The sequence below is a fragment of the Erinaceus europaeus genome, chromosome 3, assembly GCF_950295315.1.
Source record: "Erinaceus europaeus chromosome 3, mEriEur2.1, whole genome shotgun sequence".
Lineage (NCBI taxonomy): Eukaryota > Metazoa > Chordata > Mammalia > Eulipotyphla > Erinaceidae > Erinaceus > Erinaceus europaeus.
In genome coordinates this window covers 123507550-123533602 of record NC_080164.1, presented here as the reverse complement: position 1 = coordinate 123533602, position 26053 = coordinate 123507550, and the positions used below count along the sequence as shown (strand labels likewise).

Here is a 26053-nt window from a genome sequence, read left to right as displayed (position 1 = left end):
GTTATCTTCTCCAATGAGAAATATGTATTTAGCACATATTTTAAAAATCAGTGTTTGGGAAGTGTAGATAGCATAATGGCTATGCAAAGAGACTCTCATGCCCGAGGCTTCAAAGTCCTAGGTTCAGTCCTCTGCACCAACATAAGTCAGAGCTGATCACTGTCCTCATAAATAAAAATAATAAGATATTTTTTTCTGTATTTCCAGTACTTTGGTGTGGAAGTATCCAGACCTACAGCAAAGTCATATTCCCAGTTTATTCATTTTTCCTATAGCCCCAAAATGGATCCCAATAATAGTTGCAGTGGAGACTATTTTTACAAACAGAAAATTGTCTGCTATAGTGAAGTTTTCCAGACCTATGTCACAATAACAATGTGAAGGTTCTAAGACAAAATGGCTTTGAAAATCACTTTAAGTTCTTTAGGGATAATAATAATGTTCACTGAGTGAGTCCCAGAGCACTGAGTGTGTGTAGCAGAAAGCTCGGCTGCTTTTCCTTACAAGAAAGTAACAATTTCTTACTGTTGTTTCATTGTCTGCAGTGCTACACCCTGTGGTTGGCACAGATCCTTATGGAAGATAAACTTGTCAGCAGAGAACGGTGGGGGTACATATGTTTCATCCACCACCAAGCTGCTGAAGCATGGTCTCCTATTGGCATATGAAGAAGTGCAGCACTGGCCAACACCAGAGTTTATAGGTGTCTCTTCATGTCTGATGCATAATTGTCCAATAATAAGATCAGCCTAGTTAGGAGAATGAGAAAAAAAAATTCACAGACATTGAGCATTAGCTATACAATTAATACAATTTTCAAAAAAAATCAGTGTAATAATTTTAAGTAATCAGTAATTCACAATATTATAAGAAAAATGCTCTTTATAGAGTCATATACTAACAAACATATCCTTGTTTACCCATTTATTTGGAGTAGACCACAAATTTTAGTGGTAGATGTTTCATAGATGATATCAAAGAATAATTCCTTCAGCTATTTGTGTCAACCACTTGAAACATGTTTCCATATTTCTCAAGGGTACAGTCAACTATATATACACCTTTCCCATATTTGAGAGCTACTCTCTTCCCTGATTCAGCTTTCTGGTCATTTTTCCAGCCATGACATCATCTCCCCAGACAATAACTTGGCTATACCTGCATATCAGATGTCAAGCTCAGAAAAATAAAAATATTAGTATAGTCATGGGCCCTTTGGAATATAACTAAAATAGGCCTACTATCTACAAAACGGAAAACCCCCAAACTCATCATCTGCACTATTCCAGCCTTTAGGTTCATGATTAATCAACAATTTGTTCTGCTTTATATGTTAACTCTTTTTTCAGCCACCAAGTTCCAGATGCTAAGATGATGCCAGCCGTACTTCCCTGGACAGAAAACCCCACCAATGTGTCCTGGAATCCCACTTCCCCAGAGCCCTGCCCCACTAGGAAAAGAGAGAGACAGGCTGGGAGTATGGATCAACCCATGTTCAGTGGGGAAGCAATTATAGAAGCCAGACCTTCCACCTTCTGCACCCCATAATGACCCTGGGTCTATACTTCCAGAGGGATAAATAGGAAAGCTACCACGGGAGGAAATGGGATACGGAGTTCTGGTGGTGGGAATTGTGTGGAGTTGTACCCCTCTTATCCTGTGTTTTTTGTCAGTGTTTCCTTTTTATAAATAAAAATTGGAAAAAAAAAAAAACTGGTATCTCTTCCCTGACCTAAGAAACAAACAACCTGCTTACATTTTCTAGGTAGACTTTCCATTTAATTTTTGGAATTCAAATAATTACTTTCTGGAGTTAAGAATAGAATACACCTAACCTTTCACATACACATACATGTGTACATGTTTGCATACATCTAACATATAGTCTTACTGGGAAATAAATCCAGTGTGTGCCTGCATGTCTCTTTAAGGTTTTTCTATTGGGAATTCTCGTACCTTCCACACCTCAAAGATATTTCTTAAGCAATTACTAATAACTTGCATTAAGGAAGAAGATGCTTTATACACTTAATATTTATCAAGCTAGTGCTGAGTGAGTTATATGGAATACCTCATTTAAGACAGCAGTGATACTGCAATTATCATTAGAAATACTCATTTGTTCTTTGTCCCAGAGTTCTTAAAACTCTTTTAATTTCTTGAATGATGAGACTTTCAGTCTCACCCCCTAATAGGCAATGATTTAATGATTTAATCACTCATGCTTATACCATGCAGCCTCTATGAGAAAGAAAACAACTAGATTCAGAGAGCTTCCAGGATGGTGAACACATGAAAAATAGGGAGGTATCATACCAAGGAAGATTATGGACTGTGTCATCTGATCTATACCCTGATCTATGACTTTTTTTTATCTGACTGTCCCTAAATTATAATTTAGTATGATACATTGATAATCTAGTAAGAAAAATGTTTCTCTGAGTTTTGTGGCACACTGGGTAGAGCAGACATCTTATAGTATATAAGGGACCAGGTTCAAGCCCTTAGTCCCCACCTGCATGGGGAAAGCTTCTTGAGTGGTGAAGCAGCTCTAAAGGTGTCTCTCTCTCTCTCTCTCTATCTCTGTCTCTCTCTCTCTATCTCTCTCTCCCCATCTCTATCACCCCCTCCATCTTTATTTCTTTCTGTCTCTATCCAGAAAATAAATAAAATTAAAAACAAAAACTAACCATATCCAATGAGAGGGCTGTGGTGACTTCTAACATGTAACTAATTATAAGACTTGTGAATAGTGTCCAAAACTAGAAGATTTCAGGGAGGCACTGTTTTGTAGGACTTAGCCTCTATTTCCAGATACTTAGTGTCCAAATTGAGTTGTCCTTCTTTACTCAACATTTGATTTTTTAAAAATAATAGTAATAGTTGAAGACACAAAGTATAACAAATGATTTCCCATGAGCTAAAAGGAAAAAAGGAAACATACACAATTTTTATCACAATTGTGACTTTTAGGAGGGAAATGGTGAAAAAAAATCCAGCCTGTAATTATATATGCTGTTCTATCAAAAGTAGTCATTTGCTACTCAAATATATAAAACTTAGTTTGTTTTGTATTCTCTATCTTGTCTAGAACACATCACCCCTAATACTGAAATAGGATTATACAAAAGGCAATAAATACACAGCTGAAAACAAAAATGACTAATTTTAATCCGTAAAGAAAATTTCTTTTCTTTGTTGTTTTAATTTTTTTTAGTGAACCAAAAAAGTGAAATCATGAATGGTGTGGATTCGTTCTGTCCTTCCTGTATATAGTTTGCTCAGACATTGTAGAATAAATTGACTGTACTCCCACAATCGCACAATCGTTCCTGAAGGAAAGGAAGCTTGGCCACCTGCCAACTATTCAGAGCTTTTTCATACACGTCCATCCCTGTTGGTATGCATGAGACCCTTTCTGTTTCATTTGGTTTAAATCCCCCCTGCTTAACACCATTCTATTTACATAACCACTTCATTCTATTTACATAACCACTGATAACAAGTTCCACCCTCCCTCCAGGGCATTTGTGGTTCAGTGATAGGATTCTCGCCTAATCTGCCCCCTCCTTGTCACACTCTGATTTTTACCAGTCACTTTTCTCTCCACTCTCTCTATGTCACATCCTGTTTCCACCCTACTTGGCAAGTATATATAAAGACAGCATTGTGAGTTTTACTTTACTTTGAGTTTAACTTAGCTCCTCTTAGATTGTGCTGCGTCCTGCATGAATAAAGAGATACTGCCTACAACCCAGCCATGAGTCCCGGGTTGTCTGTTACCCGCCCGTGAAGCCAGCCTGGCGAAAACAACATAACCCGTCGAAAACAACACATCCCCAACTGCATCCAATAGAACAAGGTCTAGTAAAGTCACCTCTATATTGGCTTTTACCCTTTCCCCTAATTGGGAGTTATGATTCTATTTCCACAGTAGCAGGGCAAACACAAGATGGCACTTAACACACTCACCGCTGCCTCACCACAGGCCAGCTGTTTGTCTTCACTGAGTTGGCAGCAGGTGGCAGCTGCAGTTGCCATTTTCTTGGTGAAGGTCATCAGTTCAAGTGGGGTAAGTTGAGGGGCTTTCTTTGTGTAAGCAACAAGAAATCTGAAAAGAAACATTTTTCATCAAACCCTGCTGAGTCATTCATGAGATTTTGAACTTCTTGCTCCTCTTACATAAAATAAAATTTTAAAACATGAATTCAGCTCATTTGCTTTATCGGCATGATATCTGGACCAATTTTGGAAATGTAGCTGGATTATAACAACCACTCCCAATCACTTCATAGACCAACTATCCCAATGGAAACACAAACTCTGGGCAGAAAACTGACTCCTGCTCCTAACCTCAAAAACTTCATTAATTTTAACTTTTATCTTACAATGTTTTAACTATGAAAGCTGTATCTCTTTACTGCAAAAATCCACCCAGTCAGAGGAACTCAAAGTACAACAGCTCAGAGGTCATGGAACCAACCTTGGTACTCCCTGGCAGGAGACAATGGGGAGTTCTGCCTTATCTCAGGGAAATTTGGTGAGTGGGTCACAATTACTTTCAGTATGAAAGGGAGGTTGAAATTCAAGTGGTCGTGAACAATACGTTTAGACCTACGTTTTCCCACAAATTCGTAATGTTGAAAACCAAATAATACTGCATGTTAAAAAGACATACGCATTTTGCAAGTAATATTTTCCTAATTTCTGGAAGAGGCCACAGCTTCTCTTTGACAATGCTTGGCTTTCCTGTATATGTTTTTCCAACTCTTCTTCCTGGAAATGCAAAGATTATTATAGATATTTTACTCTAGCATCAACTGTAGATATCTCTCTCTCTCTCTCTCTCCCTCTCTCTCTTTTTCTCTCTCTCTCCAATATTAAAAAAATGACAGTTTGAGAACTAGCTCACTGGTAGAGTGCATGACATATATGCTTGTGGTTCCCTATTCAGTGCCCAATGCTGTATGCAAAAGAGTGGTGCTCTGGCTTCTCTATCTCTCTTTCATGTGAAACTCTATCACATACAAAGTAAATTTTAAAAGTCAGTTTTAAAAAATACATTGAAATGAATTAATGCAAACTCTTAGAATAAAGCAAACTGACTTTGGAGAGAGTAAGTTCAAAACTTTGTAATTACAAAATTCACAGAGGAACTCAATCTTTGGATAAAGAGCCATATAGAATTCCTTCTGTGCGAGGGATGAATATGGGATGATCTCGCTCTAAGGCAGAAGCTGAAAAACAAGATCAGAAGAGAAAACACAAGTAGAACCTGAACTGGAACTGGCGTATTGCACCAAAATAAAAGACTCTGGGGTGGGTGGGGGTGGGGAGAATACAGGTCCAAGAAAGGATGACAGAGGACCTAGTAGGGGTTGTATTGTTATTTGGAAAACTGGGAAATGTTATGCATGTACAAACTACTGTATTTACTGTTGAATGTAAAACATTAATTCCCCAATAAAGAAATTTAAAAAAAAAGAATTCCTTCTGTACGAAATTCTTGTCTTTCTAAAGATGTCCCCAAATGAATATTGTTTTTCTTCTGTAATGTCAAAGAATTTTTGGTTAACATCTTTATTTCTAATATAAACTCAATGTTGGCTACTAACTACTAACCACTCAGTATCCAGGTATCTAGCTAATATATATTATATAGCTGCTAGTTAACAACTATATGCTTTCAAACAAACTGGATTATGTCAATCCAGTTTTTCAGATTCACTTACCCCTTTATCCTGGCATTCAACAGGGTTTTCAGACTGAGCACATTTCTCCATTAACTCCAGGTATGTTTTAATCACTCTTAGAATTACAGGAATAGCAAGCTCAAGGTGCCTTCTTGAGTATTCATAAGTATATCTAAAAATATATGTGAAAAATACCATGCTATTGGAATTTAGGGACAATTTTTTTCTTATGTAATATGACATGTACAAGTTAAAGTCAAGAAACTTAAAAATAAAATATTATTTAAGCTGCATAAATGTTAAATCTATAAACACAAATTATAATCACTCATATTCAATTTTTTAAAAGCTACTTTGCACCCTTAACTTTAGCTTTTCAATGGTGGACTTTACAATCATTCATCCGGTAAGTATTTTACTAGTGCCTACACAATATATAAACATTTCTTTAGGCAGTTAGGATTCAATCATATCTAAGAGAAAAGATCTGATGTCTCAGAAATATACATTATAGGAGATGAATAAACAAGAAATAAGACACCTAGTTTTAGGTAGGGATAAATTGATGAAAAGAAAAGAAAGTAGATGGGGCGGGGGAGGAATGACACCTAATTTAGAGAGTATGGTCAATAAAAGTCTGTCCAAGCAGTTTTTTGAACAGACACCTGAGTAAAGAAGTCGCACAAAGTGTCTGGAGAAACAGCATTTCTTGACTCAGAAAATTTCTGCTACATGGAACCTTTCTAGCTGAAGAAGACTTTTTATTAAACAATTAAACAATTAGCTTTGAGTATATATGATGGTGTGAACTTACAAAATATGTTTTGAATTTACTGATTATGTCACCTGACTATTGAAACAGATTATATTGAATTCTGCCACCACTAACTTGTTGATATGGCTTCCTGAACTGGGACTTTGTTCTTGTTTGTATTTTATTTAGCAGAGCAAACAATGTGAGGCTTTCTAATTTTAATACAATCATAGAGTAATACCCCCAGGGAGTATTGAAGAGAAAATTAGACCACTATTTTCATTACTACATCAGAAACAAATTTAAAATTAGAAAAACCCTTGAAGATCATTGAGTATAATCCTTTTGTTTGTTTGTTTGTTTTTATTTTAATGACTGAGAGATACAGAAAGAAAGAACAGAGCACTGCTCAACTCTGGCTCATGATTATGTTGGAGATTGAATCTGGGATCTCAGAGCCTCAGTGATGAAAGTCTTTTGCATGATCCGTAGCCATTATGCTATCTCCCCAGACTAAGTATAGTATCTTAAGAGCCTCTGCTAATGATACCCACAGATACACATTGTACAATAAAGAAAATTGTGTTAACTTCCTACTCCCCTAGAGGAAAACAAAATGAGAACATGCTTTACTGGTTATATATATATTTTTAAATGATGTCTCTAAACATATTTTGGTTTTATTACATAAATAAAACATGTTAAATAAATACCAAATCAGTTCCAATCAAAGTTCTTCATTTTCATTTTACCTATTGAGTCATATGTTTCTAGGAAAGTTTCTAAAACATGCATAGTGGAAAAGCAGGGTCTTGACTATGGGTCATCCTTATTGCCAAAAGAAAAAAAAAATCTATATTCTATTTAGAAAGTCAACAATAGTTCTTCTGAGTAATCTATACAAGGGTGAAAATGTTTCTGATTTCAGAGAAATTCATGCATGCAGCAGAGTGAGTTACCTTGCCATGGAGAGATCTTTTTCCTTTGGAGAAAGTTGACTGAAATCTCTAGCTACTAGAAACCTATTTAGATTTGAAGATAAGTCTTCAGGTTTGTCATCGTTTTCTGCCCTAATTATGCATTGACCAAGTTCAAGCATGGGCAATTTGCAGCATTCTGTTATTTTGCTTGACAGAGCATCTTGCTGAGAACATATATAAGACATAACTTTTCCCTACAATAAGAAAAAAATGATGTATAAATTTAGAAGTGTTATTCTTTACCACATGACTTTAGTCATCTTGTTTGTTTGTTTTTAATGGAGGGTCAGTATAAAGGAGAGGGTATGGGAGGGAAAGTAAGAGAAAACATGAAAGAAAGTAGAAAAAGGGCATTTGAACTTGTCCCCCATTTTAATCTTTTCTCCCTACTTTACCATTGCCTCACTCTTTTTGATCTCCTCATTTAATTATTCCTTTTAATAGTTGGCAGCTAATGAACAAACTCTTTAAAAAAGAGAAATAATTGTACCCTTCTAATAAACTTATATGCATATTGATATATGTGTACATATACTAGTATTGCAATGTGTTACTAAACATTTGTTATAAAATCATGGTATGGATAGCACTCTGCTACATCTTTAACAACAAAAAAAAAAATTGCAGTGACCCACTATAACCTCCAGAGGACAGTCTGTAGATGGCAGCATATTTAATAAAGCATACAAAATCTCGTATTAGGACTGAAAATTCTGTACTTATTCCGTACAATTAGAACCCATTATTCAGTCATTAAAACACAAATTACATAGTTGAAATTAATTTTCTATTTTAAAAGAAAATAGCAGTTATAGATCTCCAGAAACTAATTTTAAAGCCATAATACCAATTAGTAAAATTACCAATTAAAGATCAAGAAAGTCAATCAAATTTTTTTAAAAGATTCTTAATAATATCTCTAACATGCTAGTAGATGGTTTCAGAAAGAAATATAGGTGGTGTAGAGATGGCTGTCTTTGAGGAGATATTAGTTCATCTTTCCAGCTCCTTGAATAAGGATTTCCTGTTTGCATTAAAAGTCTATAGCTCTACAGCTCCCTCTACTGCCTCAGAATCTTGCTGATGTATATGATAATCTCTGTCAAACTGCTGTGGAATTGGGCTGACCTGAGAGATTTATCTTCACTTCGAGGCTTCTGAAAACCATATTCCAGTCCTGATTTCTAAGTCATGTGAATGTCCAAGAACAATGAGTACTACCCTTCTTTGAAAGGAAAATATATTGTTCACCCTTATAGAGCTATTTCTTGTGCTGTGCTCTGTTGCATACATGTAACAGATCCACTCAAATAGAAGAGAGTACCCTCCATTTTCTAGGCATTGTGCTAGTAGCAAGGTGGGGAACAGTGAGCAAAAGACAGTCTCTCACCCCAGTGGATTATATGCCTGATCTCTCCAATCAGATCATAAATGTCTTGGGGTCAGGCTGTGCCTTCCTATCAATACCCTCTCCTAGTGTCTGGTGTATAGAAAGTATTCTATATTTATTTGTCATGTGAAAGAACAAATGGGTGAAAAAATAGATTGAATGAGTCTGCCTCCCAAAAGCCTATGCACAGGCCTCTGAAGGGCTACCAACTCCTTTAGAGGAAGAGGGAATGAGCCTTGTTCTCACAGGAGGAGAGCAGCCCTTAAACCACACACACACACACACACACACACACACACACACAAAGCACAAATGTTTTAAACGTTACTGCCAAGAAATCTGTGGTTTAACTCAGTCTGTTAGTGACCTTAACCATGTGACTAACTCAAGTCTGACTTTCTCCTCCCATTTAGAATGAGTGGGGAAACCATAGGACCGTGCCCTCAACTTGGATCAACAATGGTAGAGAATGTTCCATCCTCTGAAGGGAGGCTGGACAACATACTCTATACTACACCTGAGGAAGATGGGTCCTGATATTGGGGCAGCTTGGACTGTTCCTACTCATGAACACAGAATGTGAGCTCAGATCTACAGGGATGCAGAGGTCACATAGGCTCCTAAACTGACTATGCGCCCCAGATCACATCAAATCGATGGGGTTTACAATCAACAATATTTATATACCTTTCACTTATTTGGGAGCTACTCTCTTCCCTGATTCAGCTTTCTGGTCATACCTTTTTCTATCCTTGATATTGTCTCCCCTGACAATAACTTGAACCCACCTGCATATCAGATTTCAGGCTTAGGCAGAAAAAAAAGAAAGAAAAAAACCTAGTATAGCCACAGGCCCTTTGGAATCTAACTAAAATATGCCTACCAGCTATCTACAAAACAGAGACACATACACACACCCCCAACTCTTCATCTGCACTATTACAGCCTTTAGGTCCATGATCGGTCAACGATTTGCTTGGCTTTGTATGTTAACTCTTTTCAACCACCAGATTCTAGATGCTAGCATGATGCCAACCAGACTTCCCTGTACAGACAACCCCACCAGTGCATCCTGGAGCTCTGCTTCCCCGGAGCCCTTCCCCACTAGGGAAAGAGAAAGACAGGCTGGGAATATGGATCAACCTGTCAATGCCCATGTTCAGCGGGGAAGCAATTACAAAAGCCAGACCTTCCACCTTCTGCATCCCACAATGACCTTGGGTCCATACTCCCAGGGGGTTAAGGAATCGGAAAGCTATCAAGGGAGTGGAAGGGATACAGAGTTCTGGTGGTGGAAATTGTGTGGAGTTGCACCCCTCTTATCCTATGGTTTAGTCAATGTTTCCTTTTTATAAATAAAAAATAATAATAATAAAAAAGAATGAGTGGGGAAAGATAGACAACAGAGTAGGAATATAAGCATCTGTTTAGAAGCAAGACTCTTCACCCCATCCTGCAGACACTCCAGCACATTCCCTCTGCAGCATTCCTCATGCAAGTGAACCACATCCAGGACCAGTTTCTGAATCTCAGTAAAATTTGCTCTGGGAAACCTCTGACTCATTTTAGCGATGATTCTAGAGGAGAGAAAAGAAATTGGAAATCAATCCTGATTATTTATAAAATTAAAGAAAATGCATAAGACATTAGAGTATTGATTTCCAAAAAGAAAGAATTGAAATGTCTGTGTTCTTTTATCTTCTATCAAAAAAAAAAAAAATCTGCCAGAGCAATAGACTCCTATAGACACAAACCAGGGAAAAGCAGAAAAAATAATAATGATGATGATAAGAATAACACAAACAAGAAAGGAAACTGTTAAAACATTAATCCCAAAGCATTCTTTCCAGGTAGTGACTCCATACACTGATGTGACCTAGTCACACAAATTGTTCATAAGTGGCTTAAATTATGGAATGCACCAAAGTCTGTTCTTCTGCTATTTACCCCTGACACTGTGAATTTGAGGTCATTGAACTGAGTTGGGTTGGAAAAAACTGTAAAGGATAAACAGTAGAGAAATGGAATTCCAGAATAATATTGTTTCTTCACACTGGGAATAGAGTGTGAGATATGAGTAAATCAATGAAATGGGACAAGAAACTAAAGCAGACTAAACATTCTAAAATGTCATCATACCAAGATGTGTAGAGTGTCCCCAAAAAATGAAGAAATAAAAATTCTTGTTCCTTCTGCATATTGAATTGATTTTTAAGAAATGCCTAGGTACTACCAGACATATTATTGCTGGAGTAAAGTAAACTGCTATAAATCATATATATTTTCTTTAGAAAACTGGAAGATTGGGCTTAATTGCTTCTAGATACAAAACAATAAATTTTTTAATATCTTCATTTATGTTTTATTGATGAGTGAAATTTTAACAAAGCAGTCCTTGAATCTGACCTCTTCAAAGAAGAAATTTCAGTTAGATTTGGAACTGACTCTGTAAAGAAAAATTTTAATTCAGTTCTTCACTGTATATAATGTTTTAAATTTATTATTTAACAAACAAATAAACTTTGAATGCATACAGTTTATACTCTCCAATTGGGATCAAAGATATTTGTTTACATTGGAAACATTTCACCATAAGAACTGAATAGTAATTTAAATCAGTTGCATAGTTTAAAATGTTCAAGTAATATATTAAAACTATAAAGTGGTACAGGCTAAATTAAACATCAATATATTTTTTAATTCATTTATTCCCTTTTGTTGCTCTTGTTGTTTTTTATTATTGTAGTTATTGTTGTTGTTGTTGTTAGAACAGAGAGAAATGAAGAGAGGAGGGGAAGATAGAGATGGGGAGAGAGAGACACCGGCAGACCTGCTTCACTGCCTATGAAGCGACTGCCTCGCAGGTGGAGAGCCAGGGCTCAAACCCTGATCCTTAGGTCCTTGCACTTTGCACCACGTGCACTTAACCCACTGTGCTACCGCCTGACTCCCTAAACATTAATATTTGAACACAATACATTAAAATATTAATCTGACGGTTTTAACAAGTATAAAATGCATTTTAAAATATAGTAAAATAACAAGTATAAATGCATTGTAAAATCTCGTTTTCACTATGCCCCTGAATTCTGAAGTCTACTTTCCATATAGTTCACAGATATTCATCTGCATTAGAGACATTTAAGTTGGTCAGGAGCTGCATGTGGCTAGTGGTTGCCATGATGAATAGCACAGCAATATATCATTGGTAATTCCAATATAACCATGAGACCTCAGTGTCTCAGTTAAGTTTTGATAATGAGTAGACTTGTAGGAAAATGTCTTTAATCTTTTTGCTTTTAGGTTATTTATTGGAAAACAAAGAAATCTGTTTGGGTTTATCTTTTATATTCCCCTCATCCTAAGAACAAAGATAGATGGTAAAATAGAAGTAGATTAGATTTAGATTAGATAAATAGGCAGAGACAACAGCAATCAAGAAAAGGAGGAAGAAGATAAACATACTAACCATAAGAGTTAGTATGGCTGATTGAAAAGCTCCATTCTTCCCTCTAAGCTATATAGCATTTGGGTAAACAAAGTTCAGTGGGTTACATGATTTACAACATTAGGAGAAAACATGTTAGTTCCTCAAAGATGACAGCTTCTTTTTTCTTCTAATGCTAGGATCTAATATTATTATCTCAACAGAATGTTTTCATGGGAATCAACAATCAACAAAGTGAACTTTATTGTAGACCAAGAAGCATGATTAATATTAAAAGTGTCTTGTTGGGCCCGGGAGATAGCACAATAGTTATGCAAAATGGCTTTCATGCCTTAGGCTCTGAGGTCTCAGTTTAAACCACTGCATAAGCCAGGCTTGAGCAGTGCTTTGGCAAGTGTAATAATAATGATAGTAATAATGTTAAGTTAAAAAATATATATTACATAGCGTAAGTGAAAAATAATCTGTTTAAAAAACAACTAAAAAAGAGCCTAGTTATAAGTCATAATTTTATATTAGGCCAGGATTTGAGTATCTAGAATATGAATTGTATATATTAAAATTCTTTAAGTATTATTTTATGTAGACTTTAATAATTTATCTATTTTTTTATTTATTTTTGTCACCAAGGTTATTGCAAGGGCTCTGTGCCGGCACTAGGAATCCACTGCTCTTGGTGACCATTTTTTTCTTTTTTCTTTTTTTTTTTTTTTTTTGCTTTCTGTTTCACTTGGCAGGACAGAATAAAATTGAGAAGGAAGGCAAGATAGTGAGGTAGAAAGATAGACACCTGTAGACCTGCGTCACCACTCCTGAAGCCAACACTTTGCAGGTGGGGCTCCGGGTCTCAAATCTACAGGTGTCCTTGCCATGATGATATGTGCCCTTAAATATGCCACCACCCAGCACTCGGACTTTAATAATTACTAAACAAGTGCTAACAGACTGTTCTGTTAACTTTCCTCTAGCCCTGAGGTTTCATGTTTTTAATCTCATCAAGAGAAACTTTATTCTCTACCAAAGTGACACAGAAAATGCACTTAAGTTGCAAAGTGATGGTTCTGCTGTTCTCAACTCTTTCCCCGTTTACAAGTTAAACTTACATGGCGTGGAAGACTTTGGGTTCAAAAGTTCTCCTTACTGCGCACATGTGTTGATTTAACAAGCTGTTTTCCCTTAATTCTTTTGTAACTGGTGCTTCCTAAAAAGAGAAGAAATAAGACACAAAGAAAGCATCTATTGTTTTCTCTCTCATTTCTTTTTTAGTAGGTTCTATTAATCAGAAAAGCAATTAATAATATTCCAAATATGAGACTCTACAAAATTTTTTACTAAAGATACAAATGCATATTTTATTTATTCATCCTTAGGTGTATTTATATACAACTATATCCGACAGGATTATTAAAATTACCTTGCAACAAAAACACTTTAACTTTCTGAGATAACGAATAAGCAAAGGTACTTGAAACAGCTTTAAGGCTGACTGATATCTGACCATTTCCAAATGTCTTTTTAGTCACAATAAATAAACAAACAAACAAACAAATAAATAAATAATAAGATTGTGCCTAAACCTGACATTCTGGGAATGGTCATGTTTCTTAAGAAATTTTTATTGTTAAGATGGGTCCTGAAATTGGGGCAGCTTGGAATGTTCCTACTCATGAACACAGAATGTGAGCTCAGATCTGCAGGGATGCAGAGGTCACACAGGCTCCTAAGCTGACTATGGGCTCCAGATCACATCAAATCAATGGGGTTTACAGTCAACAATATTTTTACACCTTTCCCATATTAGGGAGCTACTCTCTTCCCTGATTCAGCTTTCTGGTCCTTTTTCTATCCATGACATCATCTCCCCAGACAATAACTTAGATCTGCCTACATATCAGATTTCAAGCTCAGGGGAAAAAAAAAAAAAAAACTAGTATAGTCATGGGCCCTTTGGAATATAACTAAAATAGGCCTACTAGCTATCTACAAAACAGAGACCCCAAATCTTCATCTGCACTATTCCAGCCTTTAAGTACATGCTTAGTCAACAATTTGTTTGGCTTTATATGTTAACTCTTCTTTCAGCCACCAGGTTCCAGAGGCTGACATGATGCCAACTGGACTTCCCTGGGCAGACTGACCCCACCAGTGTGTCCCAGAGCCCCATTTCCCCAGAGCCCTGCCCCACTAGGTAAAGAGAGAGAGAATGGATTGGGAGTATGGCTGGGAGTATAGATCGACTTGTCAACGCCCATGTTCAGTGGGGAAGCAATTACAGAAGCCAGGCTTTCCACCTTCTGCACCCCATAATGACCCTAGGTCCACTATCCTCCCAGAGGGATAATGAATAGGAAAGCTATCAGGGGAGGTGATGGGATACAGAGTTCTGGTGGTAGGAATTGTGTGAAGTTGTACCCCTCTTATCCTATGGTTTTTGCCAGTGTTTCCTTTATATAAATAAAAATTTTAAAAAAGAAAGAAAATTTGATTGTTAATACTTGTTACACATGATTAGTTGTGGCTAGCATTCTAGTTCTTTTAAACTAAGAAAATTACTTCTTCTAGCCTATTTCCTTGTTCACTAAATAACAATAGTACTTATAACTTAAATCTATTCTGAGGATTAAAGAAACAATGACTATAAAAATTTGTAGTATTTCCTTATTTTCTCTCTTTTTCTTAGTTTCTCCCACCTTCTTTCTACTCCTTTGCCCCATATTCTCTTTGATCTCTCCTTTTTTCTCTGTCTTTACTTATGGTATTGCCTTTACCTCTGATTTCCTTATCCCACTTAATTAATTTCTTAATAGTAAAATAAATGCTGTCTAAATGGATAAATGATTGAATTAGAAAACAACAATCTATCTTTAACACAAAGGCAATCAGATTGCAAATATACATTCTAGTCTAAAAATTACACTATATGCAAAAGTACATTTCTTTTTCTTTCTCTTTTTACATTGTTGGGTTTATATGAATCATAGCCATCTTAAAGTCTTGGTTTAAATGTCCACATAAATATCATACCTTTGTTTGGAAGCATTCAACTGGATTTTCAGCTTGGCAGCAAGATGAAATTATTTTGGCATAGTGACCAGCTAAATAAAGGATAGCAGGAGCATACAGGTAGGGGTGCCTTCTTGCTATCTCATAGATGTATCTGTGAAATTAAATAGAACTATAAGATTTACAAAACACAACAACCATGATTCTAATAACTGAGAAAATGGCTCAACTTGTATAGCACTGGACTCACATGCCTGAGGTTTCCAGTTCAGTCTGGCTTCTCTCCCTCTGCCTCACTGTCTCTCTCTTCCTTATAAAATTCTCCTATGTCATAAATACAATAAATCTTTAAAAATATGTCTACTACTGCTTAAAACAAAACTCTGGAATTTTTTAATAGCTTAAAAAAGTAGTCAACTTTTTCCACATGCGGTCAAAAGTTTTCTTCAGGGGGGAAAACATCTGACAACTAATACTATGTTCTATTATGAAAACATAATAAAAAGAAATGGAGACTATTATTCTTATTAAAGTGCCCTTTGTTGATGAGTGCAGTGAGTTCTACATGAATGTGTGATACTATAAATATCTTACTGCACTATAAATCAATAAAGTTAATTATATAAGTAGTAAATTATCTTTTTAATCAGCCTGCTCAGACATGTTTAAGGGGATCAGCAAGACTGAACCTTCTCTAAATAAAATAGTGCAGAAAGGAATTTTCCACCTTTGAATTTCTCTGGCTTAGGAAAATAAAAGTGATTAGCAATTAGGTATAGGGACTGAGCAGTGGCACACCTGGTTGACTGTACACATAATTTGCAAGGACCCAGATTCAAGTCCCCAGTCCACACCTACAGAGGGATTTAGGTTCATGAGTAGTAAAGCATTGCTACCAGTACCTATTTTTCTCTCCCTATTTTGTCTTCCTTTCTCGATTTCTCTCTATCTTATCTAAATAAATAAGCAAACATTTAAAAGTGTTCAGTATAGAAGTGTGCTCTTGACCAATAAGTTTAACTTTCTAAATTTTGATGTTCTCATCTGCAAAGTACTAAAAAAAAATGAAGAGGAAGAGGACAAATATGTTGGTATGCTTCTAAATTCTGCTTATAAGACCTTCTGTTTTGATCATCACGTTAGGTTCGCTTGTATTGCTTAAGGCTGTGGTCTATTTACATAATCATTGTTTTCATTGGTTTAATCCCCACTGGTGCTCACGCTTTTTCCTTCTCCCCACCCCCTATCCTATGTACTTCCTCTTCCTGACACTTCTGCCTCAGGAAATATAAAGTACAGTATTTTCTAATGATTAGAGATTAGATTGTTGAACTGCATCCCCGTTCGTCAATAAAGATTGAACTGCATCCCCAGCTCAGCCACGAGTCCCTGGTCATCTCTCTCCCACCCGCGAAGCTAGCCCAGCACAAATAGACTTCAAAGACTGTTTGTAAGTATCAAATCAGATCAGTTATGCCGAGTACAGATGTTTCTACACCAACTCAATCATACAATAAATGCCAGTCATGTTTATGCACATGACTTCTTGGATTGTTAATACACTTATTTTTTGGATTGTTAATACACTTATTTTTTTGACATGGAATACCTAATATTTGACTTCAGGAGAAGTCATTTTGAGTTTTGCCAACATATTCTTGGACATGATAATACTGGAGTTAGAAGAGGGAAAAAAAAAAAGGTATATTTCAAGAGACTATGGAACTGCATGCCACTGAGTTTACTTGTGGTTTGTACTGTAACTCAACATCATTGATGGGTTCTTGGAAACATAAACTTTAAGACAGTAAAGTACCCCTGTGGGTCTAAATTCACATTCTATGGTCATAACTAGAAACATTCTAGGGTTTCTGTGCTGAATACGGACCCCAGATCAAATCGATGGGGTTTACAGTTAACAATATTTATATACTTTTCCCATTTGGGGGGAGCTACTCTCTTCTCTGATACAGCTTTATAGTCCTATTTCCAACTCAGCACCAACTCCCCAGGCAATACCTTTAGCCCAGGCATGTTAGCTGCTGAGCTCAGGCAAAATACAGTAAATCATGGGCCCTTTGAAATATACCTAAAATAAACCTACCAGCTTTTTCCAAAATGGACATCCTAAATAGCATCTGCTATATTCTTACCTTTCGGTTCCTGATTATTAAACAAATTGTTCTGCTTTATATCTTAACGCTTTTTCAGCCACCAAGTTGCAGATGATGCCAACCTGACTTCCCTGGGCAGACGACCTCACCAATGTGTCCTGAAACCCCACCGCTCCAGAGCCCTGACCCTCTAGGGAAAGAGAGAAACAACCTGGGAGTATGGATTGACCTGCCAATGCCCATGTCCAGCAGAGAAGCAATTACAGAAGCCAGACCTTCCATGACAAGACAAGAGTTCTTACAGCGTATTGCTAATCACAAAAACATCACTAAGCTTCCAAAGACATACAATATTTTAAAAAAATCATTGGTTCTCATTCATTCAGTCAGTCAGTCATTTTCCCATCAAATTATCACAATTCAGTGTCACTGGGAGCCTCTCACAACAGTTCAGTTACAAGGCAAACCAGTCTGAGACCCAGTGTCTTTTAACCACAGGGTGTCGCACTCACACACTCAGAGACATTTAATTTTGTCAAGAAGCCAGATATGCACATCTTTGGGATATGGGAGATGCCTTTCTCTTGAAGAACCAGATACAGAGATGAGGGAAATATGCGAAATCCAGACAATGACCCTGACCAGGAATCAATTTTTCTTATCAACGTTATGAAAAACAAAGCCTAATTAAGCAAAGGTATTTGAGGGACCTGCTGGCCTGAATCTATCTAGAACGCTATTGGAAACAAAGTCATTGACCACATTTCAGTGTGAAAATCTTCAGCAGATGCAGTGTTAAACTATCATTACTTCCCCAAGTTTTAGAGTATATTTGTAAGTTATATAACCTGTAGATTCTGCTTTATACTGTCCCCTTTCTGGAGTCAATTTAACATTACTTTGTATACTTACTGATTCATAAATGCCCCTCTATTTTCTTCAAAGGCCTTACAACTTGAGACAGGTTCTGGAACTTGGAAGGCTGGGATGGATGCTGGAGCAGCGTTTTTGTGTGCTAGTAAGCAGTCATGTCTTTCCTGTCCACTTTGACTGCAGCAGTTTGAAAGTCTGTATTTTTCAATAATTTCCTTTTCATGGCAAATTTCTTCCAGAAATGTAGATATCTATATAAAAAGGAGTAATTATTTTAACAAACTACAATTAGCCTCACTTAAAAATTGTTTAAAACACATTTTAAAAATTCTAATATTGGTGCACCTGTTTAAATGCATACATTACAGTGTGCCCGGACCCAGGTTCAAGCCCCTGGTCCCCACGTGCAGGGTAAAACTTCATGAGTGGTGAAGCAGGGCTGCAGGTGTCTCTTTGTCTCTTTCCCCCTCTATCACTCTTTCTCTTCTCAATTTCTCTCTGCCTCTATCCAATAATAAATAAACAAATAAAATACTAAAAATATAAATATTTTAATAGTCTCATATTTAAAATCAGAACTACAGATTAATAATTCCCTATGAAAGTCCCAATACACTTTATTGCAATGTGGTGGGATTGTTCTCTTTGATGTCTCTTTGATGTCTCTTCGAAATTTTTTAATTTCTGGTCTTGAGCAACATATGACTATTAGCTAAAATGATTTTATTTTATTTACTTACTGATTTTACCAAAGCATTATTCATTTCTGGTTTATGATGGTGCAGGGGATTGAACCTGAGACTTCTGGTACCGTAGGCATGAAAGACTTTTGTATAACCTTTATACTATTTCCCATTCCAAAGTCATTTTATCTACAAAGTTCAAGAGCCTAATTTTTTTTTCCTGGGGGACAGGAATAGGATGGAGAAGCTTAGGGTCCTGGTGTATTGTGTTGTAAATAGATATAAGTTGGAAATAGATATAAGTTGAGAGAGAGTGATTTGCAGACCTCTACTAAAAAAGGAGATGAGAGGCTGTACCAATGTGTCAGCAATTGTATTGTATACCATTAACCACCCTCAATAAAGAGGGAAAACATGTTTTCTTCCCTAATTTTAAAAAATATTTTCCTTTCTTATTACAATTTGAAACCATGGGAGTCGGCTGTAGTGTAGCGGGTAAAGCGCAGATGACTCAAAGCACAAGGACCAGTGTAAATATCCCTGTTGGAGCCCTGGCTCCCCACCTGCAGGGGAGTCACTTCACAAGCGGTGAAGCAGGTCTGCAGGTCTCTATCTTTCACTCCCCCTCTGTCTTCCCCCATCTCTCTCCATTTCTCTCTGTCCCATCCAACAACAATGACAACAATAATAATAACTACAACAATAAAACAACTAGGGCAACAAAAGGGAATAAATAAATAAATATTTTTTAAAAAAAGAACAATTTGAAACCATGATATACAAGTCTTTTTTTTTTAATATATGCCATTTGTTCAAGCATATTCATTACATGGGAAGTTCTTGTGACATTTATTTAAATTTGAATATTATTTTCTTGCAAAAATGCAAATAATTTTAGGTGGAGTAAAAATGACACCAGTTTTCATAGGTAATACCTAGCTAAAATTTAAAATTCTCTGTTGCCTTAATCCTAACAAAATCAGATGTAAAATTAATACTTAGTAGAATGCCTAAAAGAGATGTAAGAATTTTATACATCATGGGAAAAGTTTTGCTGAACTATTAAAAACTGGCGAATTCTAGTAGTCTTAGGTAAGATTTCCAATGTCCAGTTTACATAAAAGTCATTATGCATTTATACTTACAGTGATAAATCAGAAACCTGTAAATACAGTTTGAGTCTCTTACAGGAGGTAAACTTACAGTATGACATGTAGCATATATAATTTATAGATATCATTAGAAGATTATCTGGACAAGCTAACATTGGAGATGCAAACTGGAAATTTTTATTAAATGATGAACTCTAGAATTGGAAAATAATTTAAATTTGGAAAAGGTTATCTCTTTACAAGATTTCAGTTACATTGCCTTTTGACCACTTCATCAGCCCAAAATGACACGGCTATCTGGGCAGTTTGTTCCATAAGTGGGTAGCACTAATCATTATAAAGTAACTCTGTATTGAGATAAAATAAACACTAGGAATAATCACAGATTGTTCCACATTAGGGTATCCTTATACTAAAGAAAAAAATTCTGGTTTATCTGGAAAATGATTTTGCTGGCCTTCATGCTTTGTTATTGCTGTTCGTTTGCCAAATCTGGCACCTCATATTCACTGTGGTGTAGGCTACCAAGGGTGTTAGTTCTGGAATCAGATAGTCTGGTTTAAATCTTGGTTCCGGACTTCCTTAAGAAAGCTACCTAAACTCTCCATGCTTTGTGTTCCTCACCTGGACCGCTAGTGTCTGTCTCCTGTGATTATTTAAAATATTTGATAAATCAGTATTAGTGGGAGTCAGGTGGTAGTGCAGCAGGTTAAGCAAATGTGGCGCAAAGCGCAAGGGCGGCTTGAAGGATCCGGGTTCGAGCCCCCGGCTTCCCACCTGCAGGGGAGTCGCTTCACAAGTGCTGAAGCAGGTCTACAAGTGTCTCTTTCTCTCTCTCCCCATCTCTGGCTTCCCCTCCTCTCTCCATTTCTCTCTGTCCTATCCAACAACAACGACATCAATAACCACAACAATGTTCAACAACAAGGGCAACAAAAGGGAAAATAAATATTTTTAAAAAATTTATAAAAAAAAATCAGTGTTAGTTAGCAAAACTGAAATTCTGGCAATAAGTACCATCCAACATGACGTCTTAAGTCACTGGGTAATTATTCTGACCAGTAACATCTATGTTCTGTGTTATAGAATATTTTATCAACATGTATGTTGTACTCCCTAAAAATGTACTTGAAAATAATTCCTACTAAAACCTAATATGTTGTCAATATTCATAACAATCCTGAACTGCATGCTAATATCATTGCTTATTTTGTAGAAAAAGAAACTAAAACGCAGAGAAGTTAAGCAAAGTGGCTATGGCCACCCATATTTTTCTGAATTTTAGGTCTTGGTCTCTATGCTTATTTTGCCTCTGTTTAGTAGCTGCCCCTTGATTCTCTTCTGTCCCCTTTAGCAATTCATACAGCAAGTCTTTAAATGCTTAAATGTACTTCTCATGCTGTATCTTCTCTCCTGCCTGTTAATCTTGATAAACTACCATAATGCTTTATTATTGTTATTATTATGTTGACTCACCTGGTCTTCCATACATCCTGCAGGCTGCTCACTGCCAGTGGGTTTTTCAATTTTAGTCAATACATCTTTTGCCATTTGGCTGACTTCTGGATAAGAAGCATCTTGAACAAACTGAGCAAAGAGTATGGTAAATCTAAAACAAAAATACATATGAATACTTCTTAGCTCAAGATTAGATTTTGTTTGACTTTATTCTCTATAATATCCTCCAACACCACCGCTCTCCTCCAGCCCATACCCTTCCACTTCCTGTCTTCCTCACAGCAGCCACAGAAATGGAACTTCTTAGGTCACTTGACTCAGTTCTTGCTGTTGCTGAGCAATCTGTATTGAGTCCCTATTGCTTCTGGGTAAGATTCAGACCAATTAGGGGGTAGCTTTGCAAAAATATTTTGTGAAGTTAGGTTATATCATCCTGGAAAAGAATCATTTTTTCTTATTCCTCTCCCTCATAAATCCCATAAATGTCTATATTTACACCTCTCCCCCATATACCTGCTAAAAATCAAAAGGGCTAGGTAAAAGCTTGCCCTCTCTCAGAGTGATTGCCCTGTTGTGTGTGAGACCCTGAATTCCAATTCAGACACCACATGGGAGCACCAAAGATGGTGGAACAACACTGCGGTGTCTCTTCTTTCTTTCTCAAAAGAAGGAGAAGGAGGGAGAGGAAGAGCATAAGATGGAGGAGAAGAAAAAAGTTAAAAAGGAGGAGAAGAAAAAGGATGAATGAAAAATTGAACAAGGTAGATTCCTCTGTGGAGTAGTGCATGTGCAAGTCCATGAGTTTATTCGCTAACGCAAGTTTTTAAAAGTGAATTTTCCTTGAAAGTTTCTCCTGTTATGTTCACCAATGCACACACAATTAAAGGTATTTATAGCTTTTGTAGTTCCTTTTTTTTTTTTTTTTAACCAGAACACTGTTCAGTTCTGGCCTATGGTGGTGTGGGGGATTGAACCTGGAATGTTGGGAGTCTCAGGCATGAGAGTCTCTTTTGCATAATACCTACCCTCTGACCTGTAGTTCCTTTTAAATATAAGCAAAGAGCTCTCATTAGACCTCTGCCTGTATCTACTTCTAACATGATTGAGGTCTGATCCAAGACTAGGGTGTCATGGACTGAACCAAAGCACTACTTTAACAGGTCTCCATGTATAAGCAGCAATAGCAATGCATTTCATTCCTTATTAGAAGTATGAAATGGAAAGATGACACTCAAGAGCAAAACACACACTGCATAAGAAACAGAATCTAGGGAGTCCGGCGGTGGCGCAGTGGGTTAAGCGCACGTGGCGCAAAGCGCAGGGACCGGCGTAAGGATCCCGGTTCCAGCCCGGGGTTCCAGCCCCCGGCTCCCCACCTGCAGGTGAGTCGCTTCACGGGCGGTGAAGCAGGTCTGCAGGTGTCTGTCTTTCTCTCCTCTCTCTCTCTGTCTTCCCCTCCTCTCTCCATTTCTCTCTGTCCTATCCAACAACAACAAAAAGCAACGTCAACAATGGCAATAATAACCGCAACAAGGCTGCAACAACTAGGGCAACAAAAAAAGGGGAAAAAATGGCCTCCAGGAGCGGTGGATTCATGGTGCAGGCACCGAGCCCAGCAATAACCCTGGAGGAAAAGAAAAAAAAAACAGAATCTAGTACTTCAGATCTTATTATTTTCAATAGAGTCCATACTACTATCACACTGATATTAAAGAGAAAAAGTACTGAATTGGCTGGAATTCTTAAATTGCAATGTGATTACCTTTCATTAAACACTAATAATCAGTTTGTAAAAAAATAATTTGGTTTGGCCCATGAAATTCCAAGGAATACAGAAATTAATATCAAAGGCATCAACTTCTTCAGTATCAATTTGCTATTTAGTGTAACTTTTCTTAAAACTGTCCAATTTTCTGGTGTACTTTTAAAAAATACACTAGATATACACCAGTTTCTGTGAGAGAGAGCATATGTTCACACGTATCCGTAAACTACTGCAAAATATATACCTGAAAGCAGAAGTACACTAGAGTTTGCAGTGAGTACCCCCCTAACACTTCCTCTCCACTATTCCAAGCTTTGGGTCCATGATTGCTCAACAATTTATTTGGCTTCATATGTTAACTCTCTTTTCAGTCATCAGGTTCCAGATGTCATCAGGATGCCAGCCAGGCTTCCCTGGACTGAAGACCTCACCAATGTGTCCTGGAGCTCCACTTCCCCAGAAACCCACCCTACTAGGGAAAGAGAGAGGCAGACTGGGAGTATGGACCAACCAGTCAACGCCCATGTTCAGCAGGGAAGCAATTACAGAAGCCAGACCTTCTACCTTCTGCAACCCACAATGACCCTGAGTCCATGCTCCCAGAGGGATGGAGAATGGGAAAGCTATCAGGGGAGGGGGTGGGATATGGAGATTGGGTGGTGGGAATTGTGTGGAGTTGTACCCCTCCTACCCTATGGTTTTGTTAATTAATCCTTTCTTAAAGAAAAAAAAATACACTGGGCTATCCACTCAAAGTCAATTACCTTGGTAAAATTGCCTGTGCCTTGCATATCTAGAATACAGTTATACAAGAAAAACTTACGCGTCAAGTAAATTCACCTCCATAGTACATTGAGAAGAATCCAATATGGAAGCTGAAAAGCAAAAAAAAGTTTCATGAGAAGTGGTGTTTTCATCTGCAATCAGGAAAGTTATCATTTTTACATGTAATGTCTGTCTTCAGGTCAGCACAGTGCAGAACTGATGGGAATGATTTACCTAAACAATTTAATTTTGCACTTGAGAAAACTGAGAATTGAAAGTAATAATAATTTGTAGTAGACCTAACACTAAAATCCAGTTTTATTACTTTCGGTTGTTTGTTTTTCTCCTGTAGATAATGCCTAGGTGCCTATTATCAAATGATTCAGAATATATTTGCCATCCTTTTGAGGATGATTAAACTCAGACTGCATATTTGTATCCTAATTACACTCTTTCAGACAAATAAATTTACCTGTTTTATCAGTCTGTATTTGAAAGAGCCTCTATAATGACTCCTATACTTGAAATACAGACATACCTATACTATATAAATGCTGATTACAATAATATATAAAATTATTGTGTAATTATTGTAATGTACAAAAATATTTCAATGTGGTACATGTAAGACATTCACAGACAATATTAAGCATTTCCACAGTTGTGCAAGCCTCTCACAAAATTACAAGCTTATTATTTACTAAAGGGAGTCGGGCGGTAGCACAGCGGGTTAAGCTCATGTGGCGTAAAGTGCAAGGACCAGCATAAGGATCCTGGTTCAAGCCCCCAGCTCCCCACCTGCAGGGAAGTCGCTTCACAAGTGATGAAGCAGGTCTGCAGGTGTCTGTCTATCTTTCTCTCCCCCCTCTGTCTTCCCCTTCTCTCTCCATTTCTGTCTGTCTTATCCAACAACAATGACATCAATAACAACAATAATAACTACAACAATAAAACAACAAGGGCAACAAAAGGGAATAAATATTAAAAAAGAAAAAAAATTATTATTTACTTAAAGATACCCAGTAAATGAATGTTTTTCTCATTCAATGGTACAACAGGAAGTGTGGAATATAATTCAAGACAACTGAATAGATGCAAATTTAAGAATTTTCACATAGAGGAAGGAAAATAATAGCTTACCTATTCCATATGCATTTCTATGCATTGTTCTGGATTCAGAAAAACTAAGTAGGAAAATAAAAAATGCTGATACCACCCACTTCATGGTTGGTAGTTAATCTGTTGTAAGCTATGTTCAGAAGAATACTGAGAATTGTGCTGAGCTTCTTTTATACCATTCTGAAGCAAATGTCTGTTAACTAGTAATCCTTTGTTGATGTATATCAGTCTATTTCCTTAGGCTGCAGATGGGATGACTTGCTAATAATTAACAGTAAGGAATTATTTGCATTTTACGTTCAAGGACACAGACCCCTTTTGGGTGGAAATGGAAAAAATACTTGCAACTTCATTATATTTTGTAAATGTGCTCAGACTAAAGAGTACGTAAAGATATTTCTTCCCTTAATATGCACAATAATTAATCCCCTTCAAATTAAAAAAATAGGTATATAAATGAATTCATAAAAAGAAGATAGACTTTGTATGACGTTCCAGTGAGTGAATTATTTCATGAATTCTTTGAATTATTGTCATCTGGTAGACATTAGTCACTTTGTTCACCATCTTAGACTTTCATTGAGAAGACATTGCTGTTATGTTGTTGTCTAACTCCAAAAATAATTTTCACTTAATTTGTTTGTTAACAAGTTAATTTAAAATTTTTCAGTATTCAGGATTTGATATAACATAGAAAGCTTAGAGTATATTGATGGTCCAATATTTGTATAACTATATTTGTGGCAAAATAATTTTGTCTACATATCAGTTTGTGAAGAGTCAGCTACAATACTGATTTAGTAACTGGAGATGACTATAGTAACCATAAATAAAGTGCTATGAAATGTCACTTGGTTTTAGAACTTGTTTACTTTATACTTTTCCTATCTATGAGG

The 26053-nt window shown here is 36.7% G+C and overlaps 1 protein-coding gene across 1 annotated transcript in view; it reads right to left on the bottom strand.

Annotated features, from left to right (window-relative positions):
- AFP (alpha fetoprotein) overlaps positions 1–25281 on the bottom strand; it is a 28227-nt gene extending 2946 nt beyond the window's left edge. Inside the window, exons 1-12 of the mRNA XM_060187849.1 lie at positions 25179–25281; positions 24097–24148; positions 21527–21659; positions 18295–18506; positions 15290–15422; positions 13369–13466; positions 10265–10394; positions 7407–7621; positions 5733–5865; positions 4679–4776; positions 3973–4111; positions 526–749 (exon numbers count right to left, since the gene is read on the bottom strand). Of these exons, the coding sequence (XP_060043832.1) occupies positions 526–749; positions 3973–4111; positions 4679–4776; positions 5733–5865; positions 7407–7621; positions 10265–10394; positions 13369–13466; positions 15290–15422; positions 18295–18506; positions 21527–21659; positions 24097–24148; positions 25179–25263 (1652 nt within the window). The 5' untranslated portion in view covers positions 25264–25281. The remainder of the gene's footprint in view (positions 1–525; positions 750–3972; positions 4112–4678; positions 4777–5732; positions 5866–7406; positions 7622–10264; positions 10395–13368; positions 13467–15289; positions 15423–18294; positions 18507–21526; positions 21660–24096; positions 24149–25178) is intronic.
- Between the last annotated feature and the right edge of the window lie 772 nt (positions 25282–26053).